Consider the following 26865-nt stretch of genomic DNA (forward strand, 5'->3'; position numbering starts at 1 on the left):
CTCCTTCATGAAGGTGAGCTTCTCTAGGAATCCTCTACTACCTCAAACCCAAGACTTCTGCATGATTATGGTGACTGCCCACTGGAGATGTGGGTACTTAGATCCTGTAAATTAAGTTCTTAGTGGTACTACTCTTCCCTTTTCACCAGTAAAAGCTCTTTTACACCCAAAGCATATGACTAGAGAGTTTGTGATAAATGTGCCTCTAATGGCACTCTCTTTACTGTAACCACTAAGAGGCATTGAGGATTCTCAGGACCTTGAAAACCAAAAAAAGCACTGGCCCTCAGTAATGTAGTACTTCTGCTGGGGCTGGGCTGACAGCTTCAGGCTGAGGTTTTTAATCTTCAATAAAATTGTTCTTTATAAAACCAAGCCTCTCAGTCTATAGTGGAGTGCATCCAAGCCAATATGTGTGACTGCCAGGCACCCAGCAGCTCCCACCAAGATGTACATTGATGTTCCAGAAAGTCAGATACCTAACCGGGATTCAAAGGTAATAAGGCCAGGGGGAGTCCTGAAAGCTGTTCAGTCCAGCTTTCCACACAGAAAATAAAATAAAATAAAATAAAATAAAATAAAATAAAATAAAATAAAATAAAATAAAATAAAATAAAATAAAATAAAATAAAATAAAATAAAATAAAATAAAATCATATAGTAAATCCTTCATCAAATGCAAAGCTTAACCTATAGCTTACATTTTTAAAACCTCTCCAGTTTATATGTATGCACTCATTACACTTCAAGCAGTGTGGACTCAGTTATCCCTTTAGGTAATATATGGCAAATATCGTTATCTTCAGCATAACTACATAGCTCCTATCACAAGGCTCATCTCTTCTGCCTCTGGATTGCACTTCCTTCTGATAGACTAGAAAGCCACCGGGCAGCAGTGATGTCCTCTTCATGAAGATGTGAGTAGGATAACAAGCATCTCACCCACAACCATCTCACCCCTTGCTGCCAGACAGTGACAAAACATGTTTTCCAGACCTTGGATCACTCTTACAGCCCCTTTTTAAACAAGGAGAGGAGAGGAGAGGAGAGGAGAGGAGAGGAGAGGAGAGGAGAGGAGAGGAGAGGAGAGGAGAGGAGAGGAGAGGAGAGGAGAGGAGAGGAGAGGAGAGGAGAGGAGAGGAGAGGAGAGGAGAGGAGAGGAGAGGAGAGGAGAGGAGAGGAGAGGAGAGGAGAGGAGAGGAGAGGAGAGGAGAGGAGAGGAGAGGAGAGGAGAGGAGAGGAGAGGAGAGGAGAAAGATTAAATTTCATCATTTAGTCTAAGAGAATAAAATAAAGCTGCTGACTGCCATAAGCACTTTTCCCTCTGAGTGCATATTGACTGTGTTATGTAAAAAACAAGCATTTAAAAAGAAATACAAAGTTAAGCCAATGACAGATGTGACTCCAGTGCACATTGGGTGTGAATAGTTCTCATTTGTTACCTCATTTCACTATTGTTCCTCAGTTTCATATTATCCAAGAAGACTGTCCTATAATCCTGCCCATGCACATTTGCCAAGTCTCCAAATAGCTTTAAAAAAACCCCACTGATGAGAGACCACCAACTTTACGATTTCTTGCAGCTCCCACTGTACGTTTTATGGGTATTTAGCAATGCTTTCCTAATGCTGGAGAAATTTCTCTTCTCTTCATTAGTAATAGATGTGTTTCATCAGCCTTCTCTCACTTTCTCTCTCCTCTCCTGCCCATATTCTCAAATTGCTGACTTTTAAGATGTATTTTTCATAGAACTGTAAAAATAGTATATTTTTTTCCTTATTTTTTTTTTCGGATTAGGGACTGGACAAACTTTTAGCCTGCCAAGCCTTTTTTTATTTCTTTTTTTTTTCTGTTGTTGTTGTTTAAATACTTCATAATAAAAGAATGTGCTCCTGATGGAATTTTTATTGCAAAAAAAAAAAAAAAGTACTCCCATTCTCCCTTTTTTGTATCGTACACACTTCAAAACACAAACTGAAATTCTATAACCTCCAAGACAGAGGGCTGCTCAAATGCTGCCAACCTAGTAAAGATAATGTCACAGTACGTGGCACAGATGCAAAAGTGAGAGGAAGAAGATTAATGCTGCATCTCCATCTTGCCTGGGTGACTCAACTTTACATTGATATACTCCATGTGCCAATTGCGATCAGACTTCTGTTTTTGCTCTTCTACGGCATTTTAAAACAATTCCTCTTGCCTAAGGAGGTTGCTGGAAAACGTACATGGGAGCACACATTCCTTTTTAACAAGTGCAGAGCCCTAGTTTTTCACAGCAGCTGGAAGCGTGTTCCGGTTTTCAGAGAGCAGAGAGCTGTCACCAGCCACATCACCTTTCAGAAATATTTAAGATGCTTTCCTGGGGACGGTAGCCCACCGCTAGTTCTCCTTCAGCCTTGACTTTGGGGCCATTTCCCCAGCACCCTCCCACAGCAGGTCTGTCCACGTTGCCTATCCTGGGAGCTGAAGACAAGTCCTTCAAACACCCTAAACTGCTAAATCTTGACGTTTAGTCACTGGATTGTTTCTGTTTCCTTTTTTCTATTTATCATTAAAAATACATATATTATGTGAAGACACATTCTAGAGTTTCACAGTCGTGTCTTTCAATGGTATCAGTTTTAGCAGAGGTGTTTCACCCACTGGCAGGAGGCAGAGATCAGTTCAGGACATAGCACTGCAGTGTCAGGGCGAGCTCAATCCCTTACTGGATCCGCACTGGATTTAATCCATGACTTTGAGTAACTCGGTGCCAGATGATGCCGGGATGAGAGGTTAACACATTTCCAGCAATAGTCTGCTCAGATTTTTACCCAGGCCTTGTATGCCCTTCACAAGGGACTGGCAAAGGGTTTGTTTCCTTATTTATTTACCCTTAAGGCAGAGGTAGCAAAGCTGCGTGGCACCACAGGACTGCTAGGACTGACGCTGAGCAGCCAGAAGAAAGGGAAAGTCAGAGGTTTCTCTGCTTCTCACAGCCACAGTCCTGTTCCTCCGCGCTTCTCTCCCACAGGCAGGCGATTCCCTCCATCTGTTTTTTACCTCATGTCATCATTTTGGCACGCAAGTGCCGCGCAGCAGAATGAGCTGCTACATCCGTATGGCACGGAGCAGCCAGCGCCGCGCCCAGGTTTATTTTGTCCCCAAAGCCGTGTCACCCTGGTGGCGTGGCACCAGGCCGTGCTCCTCGGAGCCACAATACCCACACAGCACAGCCCCACTGCTGTGATTTCCACCAGCAAAGTGGGCTCTGCGAGCTCAGGAATTGCTGCCCATCTCCATTACACGTGGCAGGCGTGCCAAAGGGCTCTGGAGACAGAGCCCTTTGGCAGAGTTTCATGGAAAGCCTAACTTTCAGGTAAATACCATAGCCTGGCAGAAGAGGCTGTGCACACCCTTTCATCCTAAATCTTTCTCCATTTGGTGCAGCTTTGAGCAAGCTTCAGTTTCAGCCACACTTTGGTTTCGGCCACCCTAAGGTGAGCAGCAGCAAGGCCGTCGGATGCTGACCTGTAAAAGTTAAAGGAAGCAAGGTTCAAAGTTAAAGGAAGTTAAAGGCAGCTTGCACTGCTTTGAGTAGCAGCGTGCAGGCAGGTTCTTGCCCCTGGTGTGTGCTGGTGTGCACGGCTGGCAGCTGGCACTGCCACATCCTCTGTGAACGGGGCCAGCCGCAGCCCTGTGTGCCACCCCACAGGACAAGGACCACCACGTCCTGGTCCATAAACCATGGAGCTCTGATTCAGCCCAGTCCTCTTGTGCTATCCATAACCACGAGGATACTAAAATGAGAGGAGAGGAAGGTCTGACACATGGCTATGTGACCAGGGAGGCACAGGTTTAGGTTTCTTCTTGGAAGCGCTCTGTAATGCAGCCACCGCCAACGGAGCCGCTATATAACCAGCACCCAGAAAGAACCCATGCCTAAAGGTCATCAGGAAAAACAAACGGTGCAAATTCCTTTGTTTGGAATGGGCTTCACCTATTTACATCCCAGATGGATTTGATCCACAGAGTCAAGCTAGAACAGCAGGGGATTTTAGGGAGGCAGGATTTAATAGCTGAGACTGAAATTTGGCCAAGGTCTTGGGTTTAATCCTTCTTGTGATAAGAGCCTCAGAATGTTTAACGTAAGCTTCCACTGAAAGCTGGACCTCTTGAACAATGCAGGTAGAGCCTGCTGGCAGGGTTGGTGCCACTGCCACCCAGCAGGACATTTGGGAGAAACCAGGTCAATTATGAATCCTATTGTTGGCTCCCATCTTGGAGAGTGAGAGAAGGTCAGAGGAGAAAGATGGAGAAAATGGTCATTGGGGCTTTAGTAGCTGAGGGTCAGGCACTTCTGAGTTCAGCTGACTCACCTAAGTCCTTCTACAACAGAAAACCAAACTCCGGAGGTGCCTTGGGCAGAGGATTTCGTGGAGGAGGTGGTGTGGCCATCACAGAACCAGGACCTGGTGTACCTTCTCTGGTGTCTCCCCTTGTTATGCCAGCTCCAAGGCAGCCTGGCCATGGAAGCACAAAGCAGAGGACCTGAGCCACCAGGCAGAGCTCGTGTTGCTTCATGGACCTCAGCTGGGGCACAAGAAGCTCCCCCTGCTCCCCCCACGCGTGTGCCATGGAGGAGGGCTAGGAACCAACATCCCTTTTCCAGCAGGGAACATCTCACAGCTTACAGCCCATTGATTCTCAATATGGCACAATCTCTAGGGGCTCCAAGTGACTGGAAAACAGAAGCCATGTGCCCAGATAGTGCAGAGACCCCTAAAAATGCCAGAGGACCTCCTGAGGTCCCTTCCTACTCACATTTTCCTACACCCCTGTGGCACACAGCTCATCCCCAGCTCTGCCACTGCTCTGTCGGTGACCCCAGGCAAGCCCCTGCTCTCTCCATCCCTCTCCCACCCCATCCCTGCCACCCCGGGGCTGCTTCCCCCCTCCAGGAGACTTAGGGGGGGCTGGAGCCAGCAGCATTTCCCCCCCTCGTCGCGGCTGCCCTGTTCTTCCTGCGGGAGAGTAATTCTCCCAGGAGGATCTGGAGTCGGTAGCAGAGCGGTAACCGAAGGAGGGAGGCTTTTGGGGGAGGCACGAAGGGCAAAGGGGCGAAGGGAGAGGACCGGGAGGGCGCTGGAGCCTCCCCCGCTCCCCATCCCGCCGCGCACGGCTGGGAAGGCGGCGTGAAGCCGGGCACCCCCCGGCTCGCAGCTCGGGATTTCGGTGAGGGGAACGAGCCTTAGGAAGGGAAAAGAGTGTGTGTGTGTGTAGGGGGGGGGTGTCGGCAAGCAAAGCAAATCCCCGATTTCCCCGGGGAGGGATAGGGGTGAGGAAAAAATTTAAATAAATAAACCGCAGAGCGCGCACGGTGTGGGTCGCGGCGAGGCTCCGGGGGGCAGGATTTCTCTTCCATCGCCTGGAAGGGCGAGATTAAAGAAGAAAGTGGGAGTGGGGTGGGAGGGAAGGGAAGGGAAGAGGGGGGGGGATGAACAAAGGAGATTGGCAGCACAGCTGTTTTGGGAAGAGAAAAAAAAAAAAAAAAAAAAAAAAAAAAAAGCCAGCCTTCCTGTTTCTTTAAAGCCGCTCATCTGCGCCGCGGCGGCGGCGGCGGGCCGGCTGCCGGCGCTGCGAGCGGACAGACAGCCAGGCAGGCAGCCGGACAGACGGACAGAGCCGGGGCTCCCCTGCCCGCCGAGCCCGAGGGGGGAGCAGATGGGAGGCTGGAGGCACGGGGAGCCAGCGGCCCCGGGAGCGGAGCGGTGAGGCTCAACCTTGCGGCTCCCCCCCCCGCCCCCCGACCCCGACCTCCCCGAGCCGCCGCCGCCGTGCGCCATGCGGAGCACCCCGCTGAGCGAAGGCGAGCCCTGGCCTCGCCTCTGCCCCTCGGAGCTGGGCTCCCTGAAGCGGCTGAGGCGCAAGCAGCCCAGCTGCAAAAGTTTCCGCGTCCAGCTTCAAGTGCTGAGCGGCAGGAGGCCGGGGCTCCGAGCCCCCCCGACTCCCCCCGACGCCCCGACGGCCGCTTGGGACCCGCGGGGCGCCGCGCTCCGAGCCGCAGCCTCCGCTCCTCCGCCGCCGCCGCCCCCCGCAGCCTCCGCCGCAGCCTCCCGGCCTCCGCCGCCGCCTCCCGCCGCTGCCTCCCCGCGGCCCCGAGCCTCCGAAGCAGCCGGAGTGTCGCCGGAGATCAAAGCCCTGCAGCAGACCCGGCGGCTGCTGGCCAACGCCCGGGAGAGGACCCGGGTGCACACCATCAGCGCCGCCTTCGAGGCGCTGAGGAAGCAGGTACCTGCCGGCCGGCTTGCCCGCCTGTCTGTCTGTCTGTCTGTCCCCGGCGCTGCTGTCCGTCCTGCCGTCCCCAGCCGCTTGCCAGCCCGCTTCGGGGTGCCGCAACCCCGCGGGGAGGGAGGTGGGGTGCGGGAGGAGAGGCTGGTGTGGGGTGCAGGGGGGGCTGGGAATGCGTGGAAGCCCCAAGCTTACTTATATCTATGCTAATATGGATAAATAAGGGGTTTTTATTTTGCTCGTGTTTGGAAACTTCGGGACCTCTTCCCCAGAGGCAGGATGGAACAGAGGGAAATGAAATAAACCCCCCCAAAAAACCCTCTGAGCAAACAGTGAGGGTGAAAGGAGGAGTGTGCCCAAACTGCAGGTCGGGGTGATGCTCCTGCCCTAGGAGCACGTGGACTCACTAGCTCTGCTATTAGGGTGGGTGGGCTGCCCCCACGTTGATTTTTGCACAGGGTGGCTCGCCCCTAAGGCCCCGTGGGGTTCCCACAGCCACCCCTGAAGCTTTCAGTGTGACAGCTGAGTTAGGCTGGGCTCCCTTCCAGGCTAGTTTCCCGTGATCTTTACTATAGCGCCTGCTTGAAGTGTGTACAGTGCCGGGCTTTCTCCTCGAGAGGTCTTGAAAAACCCTCGTGGGCTCCCGTGAATGAATAATAGGGGCGTTCTTGCTGGCAGGGTGGAGCTTCCGAAAGGTAAACAGTGTTTTGGACAAAATCCCTCCATCCCCATCACCTCCCTGGCACGTGGAAGGCAATGGGGGATCTGGGGAAGGAAGCAAAGCCGTGCCCCGGCGTTGAGGTTCCTGTGCCTTCCCCGTGGGGATAAATCAGTGCCCGACCCCACTAGGGCCCTATAAACCTCCGTGTGGGCAGGCACCCCGCAGCAGCTCGCTGCTGGCCGAGGATCTGCTGTCAGGCTGCAACCCCAGCCGTGCCGGCTGTGCCGCCAGCTGCCAGCAGCACTGATCCAGGTGCTCGGGAAGGAGGAGATGTGCAGGGCTTGGAGGGCTGCAGATGCATCTCGGGGAGATGCTGAGCATCAGATATCCCAGGCTGGTCCAGTGGGGGCAGCTCTGCAGGCAGGGGGCTCACAGACCCCCACGGGCAGGTTTATGGCTACCGTCTTCCAGCTTTGACCCTGTTCCCAGAGTGTGCTCACTTTAGGGCTCAGCCCTGCTTGTTCCCACCTCATTTTCTCTCCGGGATGCCTCCAGCCCATCCCAGTGACCGCTGGGTGGCTGCACCCTGAGGATTAATCCTGCCCCAGCACCCAGCTCTGCAAGCTTTGCAGCTCCCACCTGGCAGGCAGCGCAGGCTGGGGCCGTGTGTCAGGACGAGCATCTGAATCAGAGCAGTTTTAATCACCACGTGGTGCTGGGATCTGACAGCTTCTGCTGTAATCGCAGCACTCCAGGACGCGCTGGGTGCTGTTACCTCCGGTGCTCAGAGACTGCCCCTTGTAAATGCAGGCTCCAGGCCGGATGGATTTCGTTTTTGTAAGCCGCTTCCCTCTCTCGGTTGTTTGGCGACTGCGTGAAACGCGCTTGGAAGTGTCAGTCTAATTCTCCATGGACAGCCATCTACACCACCAAAACCGCAAGGGGAAGTAGCACTGATTTCCCAAATCACTGGCAATCTTGTTCTAGGCTGAGCCTCAAGCGCAAGTCAGGCAAGCAACAAATTAAAGCCGCGCTCTTTTGGGAAATGGGCAACTCTTGAAAAGCCTCAGATTCCTGGCCTTGGCCCTGTCTCCATAAATCATTTCAGCCCTGGACTCAGCTGGGAGCCCAAAGAGCCCGGAGAACAAGTTGCTGTCCTCTCTTCCCATGAAAGCCGGTCTCCAGGGGTCGGCACCGGAGCACAGTGGCGGGGCTGTGCTCGCCCTGCGGAGAGAAAGCGATCATTCTCCAGGAAACCTCCACTGCGAGGCTTTCCGAGCGGTTTGCTGAGGGGTGGGCTGGCCGTCCCGGCCGGGAGGGTGACATTTGGATTCATTTCTGGCCGGGCTGCCAGCAGCGGCGTGCTTGGTGCCGTGCGTGACATCAGGTGACAGGCAGCAGCCTCGCACGCCCGCGCGGTGCTGGCTTGGCACTCAAACCATCCGCGCCCACAGCGAGGTTTTGGGGAGCGGGTCGGAGCTGGGGATGTTGCTTTCTGCCACCTCTCAGCCAGCGGGGCTGTGAAGTGAGAGCACAGCGAGGGTCATTTTGGGAGATGGACGCCCAAGGGGGGCTTTTCTTGCTGCCTTTTCACACCCCCAGGCGTACAAAAAGCTTTCAGCCCCACGCAGGATGAAATCCCCACATGCTGTCAGCCAGCGAGGCTGCACGCAGAGCTCGCTTTGCTTCTCCTTCTTCAATTCTTCCTCCGTCCCTTCCTTGTCAGCACGGATCAGGCTCTTAAGCAGCTGGGAGTCTTTTCCTGAGGCTCTGAAACCGATACGTCCCCACAGAGCTCCGAGGAGCTCAGCGGCTGCATGCGGCCAGCCCCGTGCCCCTTCCCTGGGCAGGAATCAGGGTGCGGGATCCCGCAGCACCCAGCACCCCCAGGGACCTCGTCCCCTTCCCCACCCTGCTGCAAAAGGCAAAACCCAAATCAGGATCGGGCCCACTATGGGCAAGCTGCAGGGTGCCTGACCATGCCAGGCGAGGAGGAGGAGGAGGAGGAAGGGGAAGGCATCATCACGGCACGATGCCCTCTCCTCCCGACCCCAAAACGAGCGGCTGGCACGCAGCGTGCCGGGCAGACAGGCGGCAGCGGCGTCCCCGTGTGCTGCAGCTGTGTACATATGGCACACGTGTCTCGGCTCGCCTGGGCTGGCTCCCCAGATGGCAGGAGGCTTCTTGTTGTTGTTGTCCTCGTTTATGGTGGAGGGGGAGCCGACCACAGTCATTTCACACAAGGAGAGGCTGATCCAGCCGTGCTGCTGAGCCCGTAGCTGTCCCTGGCTCGCCTCAGAGGTGGGAAATGAGATGGATGGGTGGCTGCCGGCTCCAGAAGGCAGAGCCTGCTGTTGGGACACATGTGCCATGGCCACTGTCCTCACAGCTTTGTGTCACGGCCACCAGGAACCAGGATCTCTCACCATAAGGGTCACGATGCAGGACCAAAGTGCTCCTGAGATGCAGCCCCTTCTCAGTCCTCGCACTGGTGACCTTCAGATCTCAGCCTGGAGATGGTTTTGCTCCCTGACTCCCCCAGGTGTCATTTCTCAAGGTCTTCTGCTGGTGGAGGATCCAAGGCTGACAATGTGCTTCCCTACGGAAAACACCGCCTCGCTGTGTGCCTGCTCCAAAACACCTCAAAAAGAGTGGAGACACCTCTCCGAGCATCCCTACTGGGTGCTGCCCCTACTCCTCCGTTCACCTCCTTGTTTATCCATGCAGGCACTGCCCTGCAGGCTCCTGCACCGTGTCCTGGAGGTCTCCCCACCACCAGAACCCTTCCCCCAGCACCTCGCATGCACCAGGGTCGCGCTCGCGCTTCTCAGCTGTGCCGACAGACCCTAAGGTGGCAGCAAACTCTCCCTCGGTGGATGGAGACACCCGCAGCAGCCTCTCCGATCTGCTCGCTTGCACATCTGGTTCCTCTCCGGAGCACTGCTGTCCAGCTCCTCCTCGAGAAAGAGCCGGGGTCTGCGCCGGGAGCAAATGTGTCCGCAGACATTTATTTTCCCTTGAAGTGCATCGGCGTTTTCCTAAATCTTTTCACCACTGCATTACCAGGGCTCTCTCCGCTTTAGCAGCTGACAGGCTCACTCTCTGCACTCCTGTGGGCTCTGGGGATATTTTTGAGTTTTATGGGGCTTTTTAGCTGCTGGAGCTGAGTTTTTTCCCGAGTAGCATCCTTTCACTTGGAGCTGCTGGCATGCACGTGGCTGCTGCGGCTTGTAGTTAAATCGGGGCAGAAAAGACCCTGCTAGCTCCCACCAGGAGCCCGGAGGGACATCAGGAGCAGCAGCCCCAAGGCTATGGGGTGGCGTTGGTGCAAGCCATCTGCAGGGGGCTGCAGGAGCAAGCTGGGCACGAGATGCAGGCAGGACCTGTGGCTTGAGCAGTGCCTTCACCACAAACCTCTGTCTGAGACTGTTTTGGGGATGCATCATCATGTAGTCACCGCTCCCCCCGTGATCCCTCGTGCCTTGCCATCGTTAACCGGGGTGGCTCGGTGACTGGAGCCAGCCCAGAGGGATGCTGCTGTTATTTAGAGCGTGGTCGGGGCAGAGTGGGCAGGCACTGGGGTTTAACAGCCACAACAGATGACAAAATACTGGCCTGGAGCAATGCACGGAGAGAGAAAATAAGGGAGAGCCCAGACAAAAGGACCAAACTCCTGCAAACAATGCCTGCATGTCACCAAGGAGGAGGCCTGTTTGCTCCTTTTGCTGATTTTATCCTCTGATACAAACCCCGTTGCTGTCGGGAGGTATTTGCTCTGCCTGCCGCCGCCACCCCGCGTTAACCTCTGTGTTTTCTTACGGCTCCTGCTGAAATCGGAGGAAGGAGCCTGCTTTCCTCCAGTGGGCTTCGCATCCAGCCCCTGCTCCCGGCCTTCAGCCACTCTCAAATTACTCTCCAGGCTGCAGGCCCGGTGGTGGGGAGGTGGGATGCTACCCTGCAGCACATCCCCCGGGGTCTTTGTCCCTGCCTTGCATCTCCTTGGCCCCATACCTCTGGTTTCACAACGCGATGTGTCCCACATCAGTCCCAGTTTGCTCTGCGGGGGACAAGGGAGCAAGAAAACCCCAGCTCTGGCTGGTGGCTGCAGCTTCGGTGGAGCTTGGCCTCCTCTTCCCCAGCCGAATTTGGCCCGTTCAGAGGCAGAGGTGACAGCCACCCTGCTAAAATGTCACCTAATAAAGCGTTGCCTGCTTGGGGTGGTCCCTTCTGGAGGAGATTTGCTGTGCCCCATAGCCCCAAGCTCTCTCCTGCGATACCTTTCTGGGTAGTTATTATTTTGGGAGGTGGCTCAAAGCGCCTCCAGTAAGGTGAGGCTTTGCTGCAGTGTGATGTTATTCATGTGTGATGCTGAGGGTTTGTGCTGCCTCCTCCGAGGATGTGCAGGAAGCTCTGAGGGTGTAAAACATCCCGGGACGGTGCCGGAGGACCATCCAAGCCAGAGCGGAGCCAGGCCCAGGGCAGCGTTAACCAGACTGCTGTTTGGAAGGGATCCCTGGGGTGAACTCACCCAGCACCACACCTAGGTTTTGTTTGGAGGAAGCCAATTCATTCGCTCCAAGGAGTGAACTCATGTTCCTGCAATGCGAGCGCCGGGGGAGCCAGGGGCTGGGAGCGAACCAGGAGCGCGGTTATTTCACCGCCCGGACCCACCCGAGAGGAGCAGGCGCCTGGGTCGGGGCCGGTGCTGCCGCCCGAGCGATGCTGCTTTTGTTCTTGCTGACGTTTTTCAGCTCGCTTTGGCCGCCGGGTGCTTCGCTGGTGGCAGGGAGACAAAGCCTCCCACACCGACGGCACAAAATAGCTGCCCGGCGCTGGCCGAAATAAGGAGCTGCGGAGCACCCGACGCCACGACGCCCACGGGACCTGGGGCTTGGGACCACATCCAAGGCCGCTCCCCTGCAGGCCGTGCCATTTCCCCACAGAGCTCGCAGGATCAGGCCTGCTGGGTGCAAAGCTCTGCTTTGAAGGGGCCCTGAAGGTCCTGCTGGGTGCAGACATCAGTGGTGGCTTCTTCCATGGGCAGGAGGAGCGGTGTTTGGGGAAGACCCTGTCCGGGAGCTGTACATCACAGGAGGTGTATGATGAGCCCATGGGATCACGATTCATCCTCTGGGGTGTTGCTCTGAGGCTCTCCTGGGTCCTGGCTTTGGGCACTTCATAGGTTTGTTTCATGGGCTGCTTCCCTGGTGTGGTGACTGTCACCACCAAATCCACCCATGGAGAGCCCGCTGTGCCGGGGGGGGGGACCGGCACGAGCACCCACATGTGCTCACTCCCAAGACACACAGAGAGAAAAATACCTGCTCCAAACCTACTCCAGGAAGTAACATGACTCGAAACCAAGCGGTGATGCTCTGCACAAGGCCTTCAGCCTTTAATCGAGGCTGTAAATCTCTCCTCCTCCTCCCAGTAGCTCCGCGGACACCAGCCCTGCAGAGGTGGCAGAGGCAGGAGAAGCTCCCGCAGTCCCAACCTGCCACATGTCCCTGAGGTGCCTTCACCCCAGCAAACATCCAGCTCCTCCTAGGGTGGAAGGAGCGATGTGAGGACGCCAGGGCTATGAGGCACCGGACATTTATGTGAACCTTCTGGAAATATTTTTGGCACGCGGCGCCGCACAGACAATGAGGCAGTGAAGTTGCGCTGCGTGCTCCGAAAGGATGGGAGGAAGAGGCAGCCAAATTCTCTCCCTGGGGGGTGGGCCTGACGTGTTTTAACTCCCAGCGTAAAGACAAAACAGATGAATTAGAGGGCAGGTAGATTCAGCAGCTCACGGCGTGCTGCGGAGGAGCCGGCTGTCAGGAGGGCTTAGCTCACGGCGTTTGTCTGCCTCCCCGTCCCCCCTGCCGCAGCCCAGGGGCTGAATTCCCCCGGAATCCCCAACCTCATCCCCCCGGATCCTCTCCTGTGCCCTGGGTGGGAATCGACTCCGTTTCGTGTCTCTGGTGGATGACAGTGAAGTGCCTGGCAGACGGCCCGTGGACTTCAAAGGCAGCATCTCTGGGCTTCCCAGGGCACCACCTCTGATCGCAGACGTCAAGGATGGAAGAGACCTGTTAGGTCACATCCCGTCCCATCTTCCTGCCAAAAAAAAAAAAAGAGCTCTTCTGCTTGGGAATCTGTCTCAAAAGTATGCATCTTGTCTTGCTTTAGCCTGATAAAGCTGATAAGAGCCCTGAGGCTGCAGAGCCCCACTGCCGTGACCAGCGGGCATCTTCTGGTCCCTGCTGGTCTCCCAAAGCCGAGGAAGGTGCCAGCATCCCTTCCTTGCTAGCAGACGGCCGCATTCCTTCGGATCAGTGTGAAATTTCAGTTGCAGCCCCTTCCTAATTCCTTTTAATCATCGCAAATATTGCGGGCAGGGCGGTGAGCTGCACTGCTGAAAATCTATGAGGTCAGATTAGGGAAACGATTTAATTAACAGCAGGGGAACCCGAGCTCTCCCCTGCTTCCCCTGGGCTCTGAGCAAACCCTGTCAGCTCCCATCTTCACAGCTCTCCCTGTTGGGCTCTGACGTGATGAGCAGGGGAGGAAGGCAGGAGGGAGGGGCTCGTCAGTCCCCAGGAGCGTGGCAGACACCTGCCCGTGATGAAGACCCACATAGCTCAGGTCCCCTGGGAGCTGGGAGGGTGGTACCTGCATGTCCATGCTGACCTCAGGCATTTTTTTTCCCGTTTCAAATACACTCAGTCTCTTTTGGGTTGAATTTTGAAGATTTCTTGGCATCCAGGTGTGTCACCGACACCCTTCGCGTAACCCGAGCAGAGCTGTCCCCTCCTTGCTGCTGTCTCTGGGCTATTGAAAGGCACAAACCAAAGTTTGCTTTCTTCACCCCCCCTCCCATACAAACACACACACACTCGGGGAAGCTTTGGATCTGGATCTGAACTAAGTGGCTCATTCCTCTCTCAATTTCCCATGTTTAATTCAAAAGGAAGCATTCAAATGGCAGGAGCCGAGCCAAGACAGGGAGGGTTCCTACAAAACAGTTATTCTAACACCGTTACCATGGCAAAAAAAACTCTTATCTCCTAATGTTCGTGCCCTGCACCCATCGCTGTGGTATCTGAGGTGAAACTCTTCCCGTGTACACACGGGGCAGCTCCAGTTTGGACTTTGCTGCAGCGTGTGGGAAACGGGGTTGTGTAATCCCAGCCGAGGGCTTGGTCAACTCTGTTAACACTGAGGTCTTTTCTTGGAATCTGCGGCAAGCATGCCCCACAAAGCAGTTTGGTTTTGATTTTGTTTCTTCTTTAAATAATAATAATTAAAAAAGGGCAGCACAAAGGAAAAGAGAGCAAAACAGATGAGGGGAATAGGCGCTCGCCTGGCTTCTCGTGTTGTAACTGGACAGCGTCTGTGCATCAGCCTCAAGGACTTCGTGGTCTCTTTTCCTTCCACTTGATTTAACTTCCTCCTTGCTCTAATTCTGAAATTATTCCCACATTTCACTGAATCCTTCCATTTTAGTTTCCGCCTTGCTTTGGTCTTCCCCGCTGCCGTTTGATCTGGGATCTCCACTGCTCTTGCTACATCGGTGTCGAAAGAGGCTCGGGTGTTTCTGCTGCCCGAAGCAGTGCTTTCAAAATAACCCTCAGCTTATTGCATCTGGGGCCAGGTATGGCCCATGCATCTGAAGGCAGATGAGATGTTCCTCTCAGTGTTGTGTTAGCAGCAGAGGTTTCTGCTCCATGCAAATGCCACTTGAGGCCACAGCAGTGGTGGCACTGGGTATTTCCTGAGGATAAATAGATTCCTGGCCTCCTCGGGGGTATCAGTAGGAGATTATACGTACAGAAAAAGACCCTTTGAAGCTTGTTGGTTTGTTTCTGGAGAGCTCAGCTACTGCTGGGCACCTCAGCTGTATCACAAATGGCCCACGGGGTCAGTGGCATTCTTCCATTAAAATCCTCGTGCTCATGGATAAGGGTGACCCAGCTGGTATGTAGCTGTTTGGATTTCCGTAAGCGTTATGACAGAGCTCCTCCCTTCAAGTGGCTGGAGAAATTAAGCAGCTCGGACTCTCCCGTGGATGATCAGGAATTGGTGGAAGGGCAGGGAACATTGGTAGGGAAATAGGGCTGTCACGGGTGGGTGAAACAGATCCTGGCTTGGCACTTAGTGGGGCTGGAGACCCCAAAGGTCCTCCTGCTTAAAGCTGTGTCTATGTGTCAGTGTGTTTAAGTGAGCAGAGAGATGGGATATTTGCTGGCAATGCTCAGCAAAGGTATCGATGTTTGTTGGGGGCAGCCAGGATCAGAAGAGCTACAGAAGGACCGTATGATTCAGAAAGACCAGGCAATACGTGGCAGGTGAAGTGGTGTAGATCTAAAATGATGAGTAAAGGAAAAACCATACCAGATTTCCATGTGAAGTGATAGCCTCTGAGCAGATCAGGAGTGATCAGAAAAGGAATAGAAAATAAAGCAGAGAACATCAGCATCTGTTAGATAAACACGCAGAGCACCCACAACGTGAATACTGTGTGTGGTTCTGGTCCTCCCAGCTCCAAAGGACATGACGGCACTAGGGCAGGGTCAGGGGAGAGCAAAAAGAGTGCTCAGGGGTATGGGATGGCTTCCACACGACAGTCAGCTAAGGAGATTAGGTCTTCTCCTTTGGAAAAGGGGCAGGAGAGACGATGGGAAGTATTTGGGGAAATACTATGTTTGAGCTGTTCTGCCCTTCCCTTGGCATCTGTGTGTGGCTGCTGTGGCGTTAGTGGAGGGGCAGAGCCTGCCTTGCCTTACCTGAAGTCAGGGATGTGGCTCCGGGGATGAGCCTGGCAGAGCAAAGAGAAGCTCAGGCGTGAGCGAGGCAGGAGGCATTAAAAACCTCCAGCCGTAAGCAGAGCGTGACACCCTAGAGGGATGAGGAGGATGGAAGCTGGAATGGAGGCAGATGGTGGAGGGACACCCGGCCATTCCGGTGATTGATGTCGTATGAAAACTTAGATTGACGGGCGCTCGGACAGCTCGGGCGGCTAGGATGGATTTCAGATAAACGCCCGGCTCCAGTTTCCCGTAGGCAATAGACTCTTGTGCATTAAAGGCTGAATGACCTTTAGCAATTTTGCAAACTAGCGGAGGGGGCCCCAGGCCTATTTGAGCTCGGAAGATTTCTCTTAAAGCTGGACACGTCGAAGTTGCGTGCCTGAAATTGAGCGCACATGTAGCGCTCTGCTGGATCGTGATCTAAAGGCAATCAAACCTTCTGCAGCAGAAAATGTACACCGTGCATTTATTTAGACACATGCTGTTTAGTTTGAATCGTTTGAGTGTTTCACATTACGCTAAAAATCTTCAAGGGTAAAGAGGTAACTTGCATCAGATATTGCGAGGGTCCTTCCAGAGGGGCAACGTGACGGGTGCTTCGGCAGATGCTCAGCGTGGGGTGGCAGGGGAGGAATTGCAGAGCAGATCTGGAAGCTGTAACCAGCGCTGTCTGAGCACGAAAGCACCAGGTTGTGACACGTGTCCCTTATGCCACCATTGGTACCTTATTCCACTGGGCCCCGATGGCTTTGTAGCCACTCAGTAACTCAGAGCGAGTAACGTGGTGCAAACAAGGGGCAGGCACGGGGGTCTGAGGTTTCCAAAAAAAATAGGGTCTGGCCTCTGAAAAGCCAGCCGAGGGACAGGCAGGCGTCCTGGGCTGTATCCTGCCACGGCGTGTTCAGCAGAACTGCCCCGCTGAAATCAAGAGGGATCGTGCTGCTCCGTTCCCGCGGAGATCAGCGGGGGAGTTCTTCTGCAAAACCTGTTGGGACCATATGGCCGCGTATCAGCAGAGCTCCTATTTGTGTTAAAAGCTGCAAAGAAAATAACCTACAGTTGTTTTGTCATGCTTCGAGCGAGGTATTTTGTTTATCTGGCCTAATTTTTTTTTCTTTCCCTGTTACCCTTTCTAGGTTCCCTGCTATTCTTATGGTCAAAAGTTGTCCAAACTGGCCATCTTGAGAATAGCCTGTAACTATATCCTTTCCCTGGCCAGACTAGCAGACCTGGATTACAGCGCTGACCACAGTAACATGAGCTTCTCTGAATGCGTGGAGCAGTGCACTAGGACCTTACAAGCAGAAGGAAGATCTAAAAAAAGGAAGGTATGTTACAGCCTCCCCCCGCCCCCCAAATAACGGTAAAAGTTACAAAAGAAGGGGAAAAAAAAAAAAAGAAATCCAAAGAGATTTCCTTCCTTTCTCAGCCTTTGAAATTTCCCCCGCTCTTTATTCCCCGTCTTTCTCCCACTTCTCAGCTCTCGCTTTTTCTCCTCTGTCTGATCTCGCAATAACTGCATTCTTCTCTAATCAAAAGCTTTGCTCTCCTCCCCGTGCTCCGCGCCGGGCTCTTCCTCTCGTTAGTCACCCGGCGCGTTTTAACGCGGGCATGATCCTATTAGCGTTGTCTTGTGGCGGTTATTTGTTAAAAGAAACCAGCCGCCAGCCGCCTGTTGGAGAGCACAAAACGCCATCGCCCGGCTGTGTTTTCTGTTTGCTTTAATCCAACACTTATCTCTGCGAAAATTGCCCGACAACAGCACCAAAAAAAAAAAAAAAAAAAAAAAAAAGGAAAAAAGCAGCTAATGGAGACATTGGACGTATAAACACATTAGGAAGATGTACGACCTGAAGGACGTGTGGGTATCTTGAGGAAACAAGGCTAAATCTAATTACGCATCGCATTCCTTTAGGTTACTTAACACTGAACCAATTAGGTGAAATCATCATCAAGCTGGGCTAGGAGGAAGCGGAGCGCTCGGCCAGCTTTCCTCTTGGAAAGTGACATGGGTAAATTAAAGGAGTGATTGATGTCTTTGTTCGGGCTTTTATGACAAAAAGAGTTTTGTAAACTCGAATTGAACTTCCCCCTGCTTTCTGGGCTCACTTGTCATGCGGGATAATAAATCAGCGGGACTTTAATGGATGAATGGACAGCCAAGCTGGGGAGCAGGCTCCTTCCCGGTGTCGTTAAGGTCTGCCTCCGATCTGGGCAGGTTTCCTTGGTCTTCCTCTTCTTCAGCCCAACAGATCATCCTGCAGAAGCTCAGTTTATAAATAAACACAATAGCACACTCCCTGTCGCTTCCTCTGCCTGTCCCGGGCCGTGTTTATGCCCCTGGAGCAGCAGTGCCAGGTGAGATGTGCACAGAAAGATGTGGTCCTCCTTGCTTGTGGCCAAGGAGGTGCAGGAGATGGGTCTGGGGATGGCCTGAAACTGGGGGGTCATTGTGGGGTCCGTGGTTTGAAATTGGGAGCCCACGGCACCACAGGCGGTGTTATCCCAGGGACCTGGTGCGGTGCCACCAACCCCAGGGCAGGAGATGGGAGCTGGGATGTGGATCCCCATGTGGGACATAGGACAAAGAGGAGGATGAGCATCCTGTATGGCACTCGTAGTGGTAGTAAACCCACTACAGGCGGATCTCAGGGGTGGTTTTCAGGCTTTCGGTGCCCGGTGGGCTGAGACTCATTGTCTTGGCTTATGCGAACCGACGCGAGCTTCAAGACGGAAAACTCCGAGCCAGATTTCAGACGGCTCCAAATCCCAGGGTGTTCACATCTGAGGGTTAGGGCTGGGCCCACCCTTAATTAAAAAAATAAATTAAGAATGAAAATCCTTCCATTTATGGCGTTTGCTCTCTACAGTTCTCTCCGAAGTGTGTGCGTGGAGAAAAGCCCCGAGCCTACCGAGAGCATACGAACAATGAAATTCTCACGGGGCACCGGCCGTGCTGCCTCCATGCAGGCCACCGCCAGCCCCAGAAACAGCGTCACCAGCAGGCAATCTGCATTTTCTTCTCATCCTTCAAGGATGTCCATCCTCACCCTTCTCCAAAGACCCTCTCCTAAAGGAAATCTGGGCTTTGGCCCCAAGGGAGGATCCCAGTCCTGACTCTGCCTTGCTTTTCTTTCTGGAAAGGGTCTTGCAAATGTATTTCTGCCATATAGGAAAGTCTGAGTTGAGGATTGTTTGGGCAGCCCGAGAGCCTGTGGATTACCCTTGCTGATAGGAGTCATTTTATTTTAAGCAGAATTTGCCCAGGTGAGGGCAAGAGCATGTTCAGTTGAAGGTGAAGACAAAACCAGTAGGCATCGTGGAGGAACCCCAAGAAGTCAGCAAGTCCCAGGAGAGAGAAAATGCAAAGCCAGGGTTGAGGGGACGCCCCTTAAGGTATCTCCCTTTCTACTTGGAGCCAAGCGATGGATGGCTGAGTGGGCACGAGGCTGGGAAAGGCTGATGTCAGGGCAGGGCTATAGATCTGGGATAACTGGGCAGCAAGGATCCGAGCTCTGGATGTCAGGTGGTGTGAAAGGATGTCTCTCCTGGGGGGTCTTGCGCGGGCGGCTGGATGAGGATACAATGGCTTGGCCCGAAATCACCGCACACTCATTAATTTGGAAATCGGCACGTTTTTCTAAGCCCTTGTGTGGTTTTAATCAGGTCTCAGAAACCACTGCTCGCTGAGCAGTTCCTCTGAATTATCGACTTTGGGGCTTTTTTTGTTGTTGTTGTTTTTCCCTTTTTGTTCTGCTTTAAAAATAAAATCCCAGCAAGCCCGAGCGCAGACCTCCGGTGCTTCAACCACGCAGCTCCGGTGGCAGCGTCCCGATCCTCTGTCCTCTCCCTCTTGCTGTATCTCTCCCTGCCTCTATCTCCCTCTCTTTCAGCTCCCCAGCAGATCACAGCGTGCTGGGCACCGTGAGCTTTTCACACAAAAAAGTAGCTGGTTGGAGTTTGTTTTGGCAGGCCGGGGCTCCAGATGTTGCATTTGCTGCATGGCGTGTCGCCTTGTGCTTTGTTTTTTGAGGCCGAATTATCTGCTATCCCTAACGTTAGGTTGCTGTGCAGACTGAGCTGCTGTTGCAATAGGAAACTTAATGGGTGTTTTTTTCCCCCCCCTTCCACTCCGTTGTGTTAATTAGAAAAGTTGGCGTTAGCCTTTCCAACTATTTTGGCTAAGCAAAAACAAAAAAAATCCCCTTCCCAGTCCTAGCTGCCGGTATAGAGTGATTTAAGTCGTTGCAATTGAGACTTGACCGAGGGTGTTTGGTGATTGGAGATCTCATTTATAAGTGGCCAAGGGGGTAACTGAAGGCCTTCAAATGTCTTTTCCCTAAAAAAAATAAGCTGCATTGAATGGGGGGAGGGGGCAGCGGGTTCTGAAGACATTCTTCATTTTTGGTTGGTTATAAAAGTGCTCTGGGCCGAGCCCTGGCCTTCACAGCACAGGCAGGAGTCCCATCACGATGGAGATTTAGGTTGTGGCACCCCCAGCAGAGCCCTGAGTCCCTATGGGGCTGTGCTTGGGTCCTGTCCCCAGCATCACCCGAATTCGAGCGTGGATTTTGTGGGGCTTCTGCTATGGGACACTGTTCACAGCCCTGTCCCCCGGTGCCCCGCAGGATGGCTGCCTTAACTGGTCTGGTTAGGGTATTTAGGGATCAGGGGTGCAGAGCTGCACTCCCCAGCCCCACAGAGCTCCCTGCCCCATAGCTATGGGGCAGCCCCCACCTCCCCACCAAGCAGCACAACCACAGTTCTTGGGTCAACACGGAGCAGCACCCGACCCCCAACAAACACCCTACGCAAAGCACCCCGTTCCCCACAACAGCCAGAAAACCCCTCCAAGCCAAAATTAAAAATTAAAATAAAAAAAAAGCCTCATTTTCCCCCCTAAAAAACCTCCCCTCTTTGCTTTGCACCGGTCGCTCTGCTCGGCAGCAGCGGCGCGGCGTGCATGGGAGCCGAGCCGGAGCGGGGAGGGAGGGCTGGGTGGTTGGGTTGGGTGGTTGTGTGTGTGTTATTTTTTTTTTTTTTTGGCTTCCACCCCCCCCCCCTCTTCTCCCCGGCTCTTCTGGCAGTCGCAGACTCCAGATGTTCGGAGCGCGAGCTGGGAAGTCCTGCTGGCGCCACTTGGGGCAGAGGGCAGGGGAAAGGCACGCGAGCTGGAACCCGGAGTACTCAGTCACTGCAGGACTTGGCGCATTCCCCAGCTCGCTGCTGGCACATTCCCCGGCTCTCTCCTGGCCATCTGTTCCAAAAAAACACTTTCAGAACCTCATCATCACTCAGGATACAACACTGCAAGCAGCTGTTAGCAAGGCAGAAGGAAAAAAAAAAAAAAAAAACATGCGAAAGGTCTCTTTGTGAGAGAGGAAACTGGGTTATGAATAACAGGCGAGCAGTTGGAGCTCAATAAAAGTTTTCGGCTGGAATTTAGTTTCTTGGGTTTTTGAGTCCCCGGGCCTGCGTGTGTGTGTGGATGCGCACAGACGCAAGGAATTAAAAATTAAAGATGCTATATATATGTGTGTGTATATATATATATATATGTATTCCCCGATAATTAAATGATATAGGAGCGCACACGGAATGAAAAGCCGCTCTATTTGTTGCAGTCTGTTGCACCGAAATTGCTCACGTTATGTATGTAATTATTGCATTATAGGAAATAGTTATTGTGGTGTTCTGCCATGCCTTGATGCCGCCTCATTGCTACTTTGCTCAGAGCAGCTTTCCCACTGTAGGTAACGCTTGTTCCCACTGAAATAAACGTCGGGAGCAGCGCTTTCTGCGGGCACAGCTACTTGCCAGAGCGAGCAAGTCAGGGGCTGAGGCTGTAAAAGAGAAATGGTAGCGGCAGGCTTCATTCGTATGGCACCGAAACCACTTGCTTGGAGCATATTTTTTCTATAACTGTGCATCAGGATTCGGGATTTATTTACGCAGAGCCCTGAGAAAAAGCCACAGCTCCCAGCCATGCTCTGTACGGCCGGTCCCGGCTGGTATTGATCAGCTGATATTGATTATCGCAGCGTGATCGATAAACCCTTGGTGTGGTCCCGTGTGCCGGGGGGGCTGGTGATGAGGTCCACAGCTCCCTTTCTCTGCAGTTTGACTCAGCCGAAGTTCCTCTTTAAAAATAGCTCCCTTTCCCCGCTCACACTTGCAGGCGGGCAGGCAGCCAGCCTGCTTCCCCGGGGAGGAGTTGGACCACAGGAGAGCAGCGACCCTCCCCGTCCGTCTGTCTGTCTGTCTGCCTGCCTGCAGGACAGCAGGAGGGTCCCTGAGAGGGGCTGGATCCCCCATGAGTTATCCCTGCCCTGTGCTCGTTGCTCCTGCTTTGAGATGTCCCAAAGAGCAAACGTGGCCGGGGCAGATGTGGGAGGCTGAGGGCTCCCTGCAGACCAAGCGAATTAACGGGGCTGCGAGGTTTTCCTTGCCCAAGGGGTGTGATGTGGGACCCCACTGCTGCACGACAGCACCAAATCCTTTGCTCCGAGGGGCATCCGAGCAGCTCCAGCGCCTGCCTCCCGTGGTGGGCTCCGTGCTGTGTTACCCAGGGGATAGGGCGAGATCTGCCCCGCAGCTATCAGGTAACGGCAGCAAAAGGAAAATGTGACTCGAGGAGCCGGGAGAAGCCCGGGAACAAAGGCTGACTCAATTCCAGCAGTGCTTTGATTTATAGAGATTGAAATGCTCCGGGATGCTGCGAACTCACCAAGGTCATTGGGCCAGTTGTCAAATTCAAGAGCCAGGGGAGTTCTGATTATTAGTTTAAAGCAGACCCCGTTGAATAAATCTGTCTTTGGAGCTCCTGGCTGGACTGGGAGAGGGTGGGGGAGAGGCAAGGCGCCCCTTCCCACCCAGCACACCCCACCATGAGCCCCTGGGGACTGATGGCACTGCTGAGCTCCTCCAGCACGTCGCAGAGGGCTCCCTCCCTCCAGCCTCCATCCCATGTCCCTTATCCCGAGGCTGTGGCACCTCGACCTGCCTTCGGTCACCCCCTCCTTCTCTTCATCTTTCCCAGCTGCAGTATCAGGCAGGATTTATTCAGCATTTTAAAGAGCCCCCGAGGCATCAGAGAGGGAACCGGAGTCCCTCTGACTCTGGTGGCTTTGGATGAGGGCACGAGGCTGCTCCTGCGGGGTAATTCCTTCCTGTGGTGGGAAGGGGTTTGCTCGCCAGGATTGCTGTCCCAGACAGCGACGGGGGATGTGTCTCTCTGCTGGCTTTTACTGTTAAAGAGAGTGTTTGTCGCTTCCCTCCTTTTTCTTCTTTTTCTTTCCATGTGTGATGAATTAAACAACCAGCATTTCTTTTGCAGCTCATTAATACACATTATTTATTGTTGGAAACTCGTTTTAGGCATTTCCTAACAAATGTTTGCGATACACAAGGCTGTTTATTATTCTCACACTTAACGCTCATTTACCCAAAATCCCGAGTCCCAGTTAATTGGGGCAGTTCTTCCTCCTGCTCAGGGCAGCACTAGGTAGTGTGTTAGTAAGCAGAGACACCAAATCACTGATGATAATTGCAGTAATGAGCTGAGTTTCTGTATTTGGTGTGTGCCAATCCGCAGGGTGAGCTCATGCTCCCCAGGGTCTGCACTTGGCAGGAGCGGGTGGCAGGGGCGGGTCTTGTGTCCCCCGTTCCCCTAACCCAGTGTGGATGCTCACCTGGGATGGGTCATCTCACAAGCAGCAACCCTAATTGTAGTATTAATAAAATAAAACATTGATGTCTTAATAAAACCTTCGTAGATCATAGCACCATCTGGGTTGGAAAAGACCTTCAGAATCTCCAAGTCCAACCATCAAGCTGACCTACCGAGTCCCACCACTTTCTACCTTAATGCTACAAAATCCAGTAATGGAAAAGGGGGAAGAGTACAGCAACAAGCCAGCTTTAGAAAAAAAAATGCTTTTCAGCCCAGCTTTAAGGAGTTTGACCTTTTTAGATGGTCAGCAAGATGACTAGTCTGTCCGGAGAATTGATGACCGTGTCCAAAGGACCGTCAGGGATGCACTGCACCCCAAAAGGCTCTTAAATCCACTGGTGAAAAGCAAGAAACGGTGGTTAGGCTCAGAAAACAAGATCTGATTTCCAAGTTTCTAAATTCCTCAGTTACTTAAAGGAGGATTTAGGAGCCCACGTGATGAAGGCAGTTTGGCCAACTGCGATGTGACCTCATGAAAGAGCAGGCCCAAAGGATTTTACTGTGTTTTGAAGTATGCTAACGATTGTTTGTGGGATATTCGCAGGGCTTATTTTAATGTCAGAGGGGGTTTAGATGAGGTTTTCCCTGCCCAGAGCTGCTGCGCGTTGGAGCTGTGCATTTTCTGGTGGCAGCTGCGAACCTGGCCGTAGCTGTCAGTACTGCATGCAGTTACCCAAACACACCTGCCTCGGCCTCTCCTGCAGGCTGAGACGTGGGGATGAATCCAATAACCAAAATACCACCATAAACCCCATCTCTTGCCCGTATCCGGGCTGCCCAGCTCGCTTGCTTTCCCTTTGTAGTGCAGAGATTGACTTCTGAAACTGAAAATGGACCCAGAGGTCTTTTCCAAAGCAGGCGTTGGCCATCGTTTCTCATTCCTTGTCCTCTCTTTCTCCCAATCCCTCTGCTCTATGAACTCTGGCTGCAGTACTGACACCTACACGGTGATGCTCTACAAGCCAAACTCTTAAAAGCTTGCACTGTGGGTCAGTGAGTCCCAAGGAAACCCCAGCGTGCGTCACCCAGGGTCGTTCGTGCGAGGACGGCACGTGTTCGCTGTTCTGACGATGCCTCTTTCTCTTTCCAGGAGTAATAACCAGGAAGGGAGGGTTCGGAGGAGCTTCCAGCCAGAGTTACATCTGTTCTTGGCAAAGGTTGCGTGATCCAGATGAAGACTGCAAGCAGCTTTTTTGCAGAAACCCCTTTTCGAGATGACGATTGGCCAAGGAACTTTCTTCATCTCTGGAACAGAAAGGAAACAAAAAGGACGACGATGCTTCTTATTGTTTTTAAGCCAGCCACCTTTTAGTACGTGCAATTTATTTAGCACTTTTCCCTTTGCTTAACTGGGAAATGTTCCCCTCTCAGCTCATGTGTACAGTCGTTTTTTGTTGTTGTTGTTGTTGCTGTTGTGCCAAAGATTTGATGGAGCTTCTACACTGTGTCTTATTTTTGCCTTAACGCTAAATCCTCAAGCCAAAGAGAAGTCAGAGGCGCCGCTCAGATCGTGGCGAGTGGGCCGGCCAGCTCTCGGGGAATTTTCGGAAATTTCGGGATCCTTCTGCGAGTTCCCTCTTAGTCCTCCCGTCCTGCAGCCCTGCAGCCAGCCTTCAGTGTGGGAGCGAGCTGGGACACAGCGCGTGGGGCTTCAGCCCCCAAGTTGTCGCCTTCCTCGGAGCTGCTCCGTGCTTCTGCCTCTTTGGTGATTGCCCGACCTTCCACGGGGCAGCAATACCGACACGCAGTGAGAGCTGAAGCAGGATCTGTGGTGGTGTTTTTCTAATAAAGAAATAAAATGGAAATAAGTAGAAGCTAAGTGCCACGTAAAGCAATAAAGGAAAATCAGAGGGACGTTCAGCTAGGCAGAGCGAAACGCAGCGAGGCAGCTCAGCGGGCGTTTTGGTTTCGTGAAGGCATTTTTTTTTCCGTGGGGTTTTCGAGTGGTCAGAAACCCGTGTAATGCAAAGGCATTTGAATCCTATACTGTACCTTTCACTTCAAATTGAAGTAAAAAGAAAGAAAAAAAAATGGAGAAACATTTGCTTGGAGTAAGCAGACTTTATAGGTAAACGCAGTTCGTGTGCAGGACATCTGCTAATGATGGGGGACAGAGCTCTGTGTTCAAGTACAATAAGTTGGGTTTCCAAACCCAGGAGATGAGCACATTTTGTTTCCAGTAAAGGGAAAGGTTGTGTTAGCAAGGCTGGGTTCAAAGCCCTGTTACAGCAGCGTAAATCAAGCACCAGGGGGTCTGAAGCTGGCCTGGAGCTGGGAGGGCACCGCCGAGCATCCTCAGGTGAGCTCCTGCTTCACTCCTCAGCAAGGCTGGATCTGAGCTCCTCAGAGGCTGCCCGCTGATTTCCCTGTACAAGCAGATGCCCTGAGCAATGTGCAGGGGAATGTTGAGCGTGCCAAAAACCTGAGCTTGCTTGAGCAGCATCTGGAGGCCTGGGAGGGGGACCACGGTGACCCCCCGCTCCCTACCACGTCCCCTGCCCAAGGCGGGGAGGAGGGAGGTCCCACTGAGGATGCTCGAGATACCCAGGGCACGCTGGGGATGGCTGTGTCCAGATCCCCAGGTTTTCATATTCCTGCTCACCACCCCCTGCCCTCACCGCTGTTCATTATTAGCAGCCCAATAAAATACATTTTTAGATTGACGTTTGTATTTCTTTCTTAAGCGTGGTTTTTGGCCCTTTCTTCCACTGTATACATTAAATACGTCCTTTTAACTTCTAATTGGGAGAGGGGCTGAGTGCACAGACTCGTGCATGGCCACAGGAGCACGGAAAACACTCTGGGGGTGTTCAACCAACTGGGTTGAAGGTGCATTTGCTTTCAAGGGTCATGTTCCTCATGGCACACACAGGCTATGCTGCAGTTAGGGGCTACGGAAACACTGCATGCATTTCCCTCTTCAACTAGCATCAAATATGCATTAAATTTCTGTAAATGTGAGAAATACTATGTTTTAATCCTGAGCTCTGCGGTGGCTCTCAGTTTGGGAGAGTTAATGATTATCAGTACAGCAAGGTCTGCAGGGAGAGCCGGTGGTACAATACCGCTGATCTTTATTTGCCTTTTTTCCCACTTTTTAATCGCTGCTGATAGATAAGAAATTTGCTGCAAATGCGTAAGCCACAAGCCGGGCAGCACCATCGGGCTGTGATTGGGGCTCTAGGTCACGCAATATCGTTTGTCCCTCTGATGAGGGAAACATTAACCCTTCAGATCAAGTTGCTCATTTGCATGTTCCCAATTTCACTTCCCTTAATCATGCCCTGCTATTCACACCCTATCCATTTCCTTCCAGTAAATGCAGGAAGAAAGTCTCTAGAAGTTAAAAAAATGAATGATTTTGCTTGATTTAAGTGAGCAAGGCTCTGCCAGAGGAGACAAGGTGT

The 26865-nt window shown here is 52.9% G+C and overlaps 1 protein-coding gene and 1 long non-coding RNA gene across 3 annotated transcripts; one reads left to right on the forward strand and one right to left on the reverse strand.

Moving 5' to 3' along the window:
- Positions 1-1201: 1201 nt before the first annotated feature.
- Positions 1202-6464, reverse strand: LOC119716782 (uncharacterized). Of its 2 annotated transcripts, none has more exons than XR_005265414.2 (3): positions 6275-6464; positions 4359-4502; positions 1202-3510 (listed from the first exon to the last, which is right to left on the reverse strand). It is a non-coding gene; the product is annotated as an uncharacterized lncRNA (long non-coding RNA). The 2 variants fall into 2 exon arrangements; XR_005265413.2 differs by lacking the exon at positions 6275-6464 and adding an exon at positions 5359-5458.
- On the forward strand, positions 5103-26121 carry ATOH8 (atonal bHLH transcription factor 8). Its single transcript, XM_027455725.3, has 4 exons — positions 5103-5214; positions 5572-6270; positions 16863-17054; positions 24549-26121. Exons 2-4 carry the CDS (start codon positions 5824-5826, stop codon positions 24552-24554), a joined length of 645 nt encoding a protein of 214 aa, XP_027311526.1. The 5' UTR covers positions 5103-5214; positions 5572-5823; the 3' UTR covers positions 24555-26121.
- Positions 26122-26865: the final 744 nt, after the last annotated feature.

Source organism: Anas platyrhynchos, chromosome 4 (assembly GCF_047663525.1).
Source record: "Anas platyrhynchos isolate ZD024472 breed Pekin duck chromosome 4, IASCAAS_PekinDuck_T2T, whole genome shotgun sequence".
Classification (NCBI taxonomy): Eukaryota; Metazoa; Chordata; class Aves; order Anseriformes; family Anatidae; genus Anas; species Anas platyrhynchos.

What these genes read in the sequence shown, in the direction of transcription:
- ATOH8 (XM_027455725.3), top strand. Translation starts at nt 5,824, where the DNA reads ATGCGGAGCACCCCGCTGAGCGAAGGCGAGCCCTGGCCTCGCCTCTGC. An exon ending in TCGAGGCGCTGAGGAAGCAG is followed by an intron (nt 6,271 to 16,862) that starts GTACCTGCCGGC and finishes TACCCTTTCTAG; the next exon opens with GTTCCCTGCTATTCTTATGG.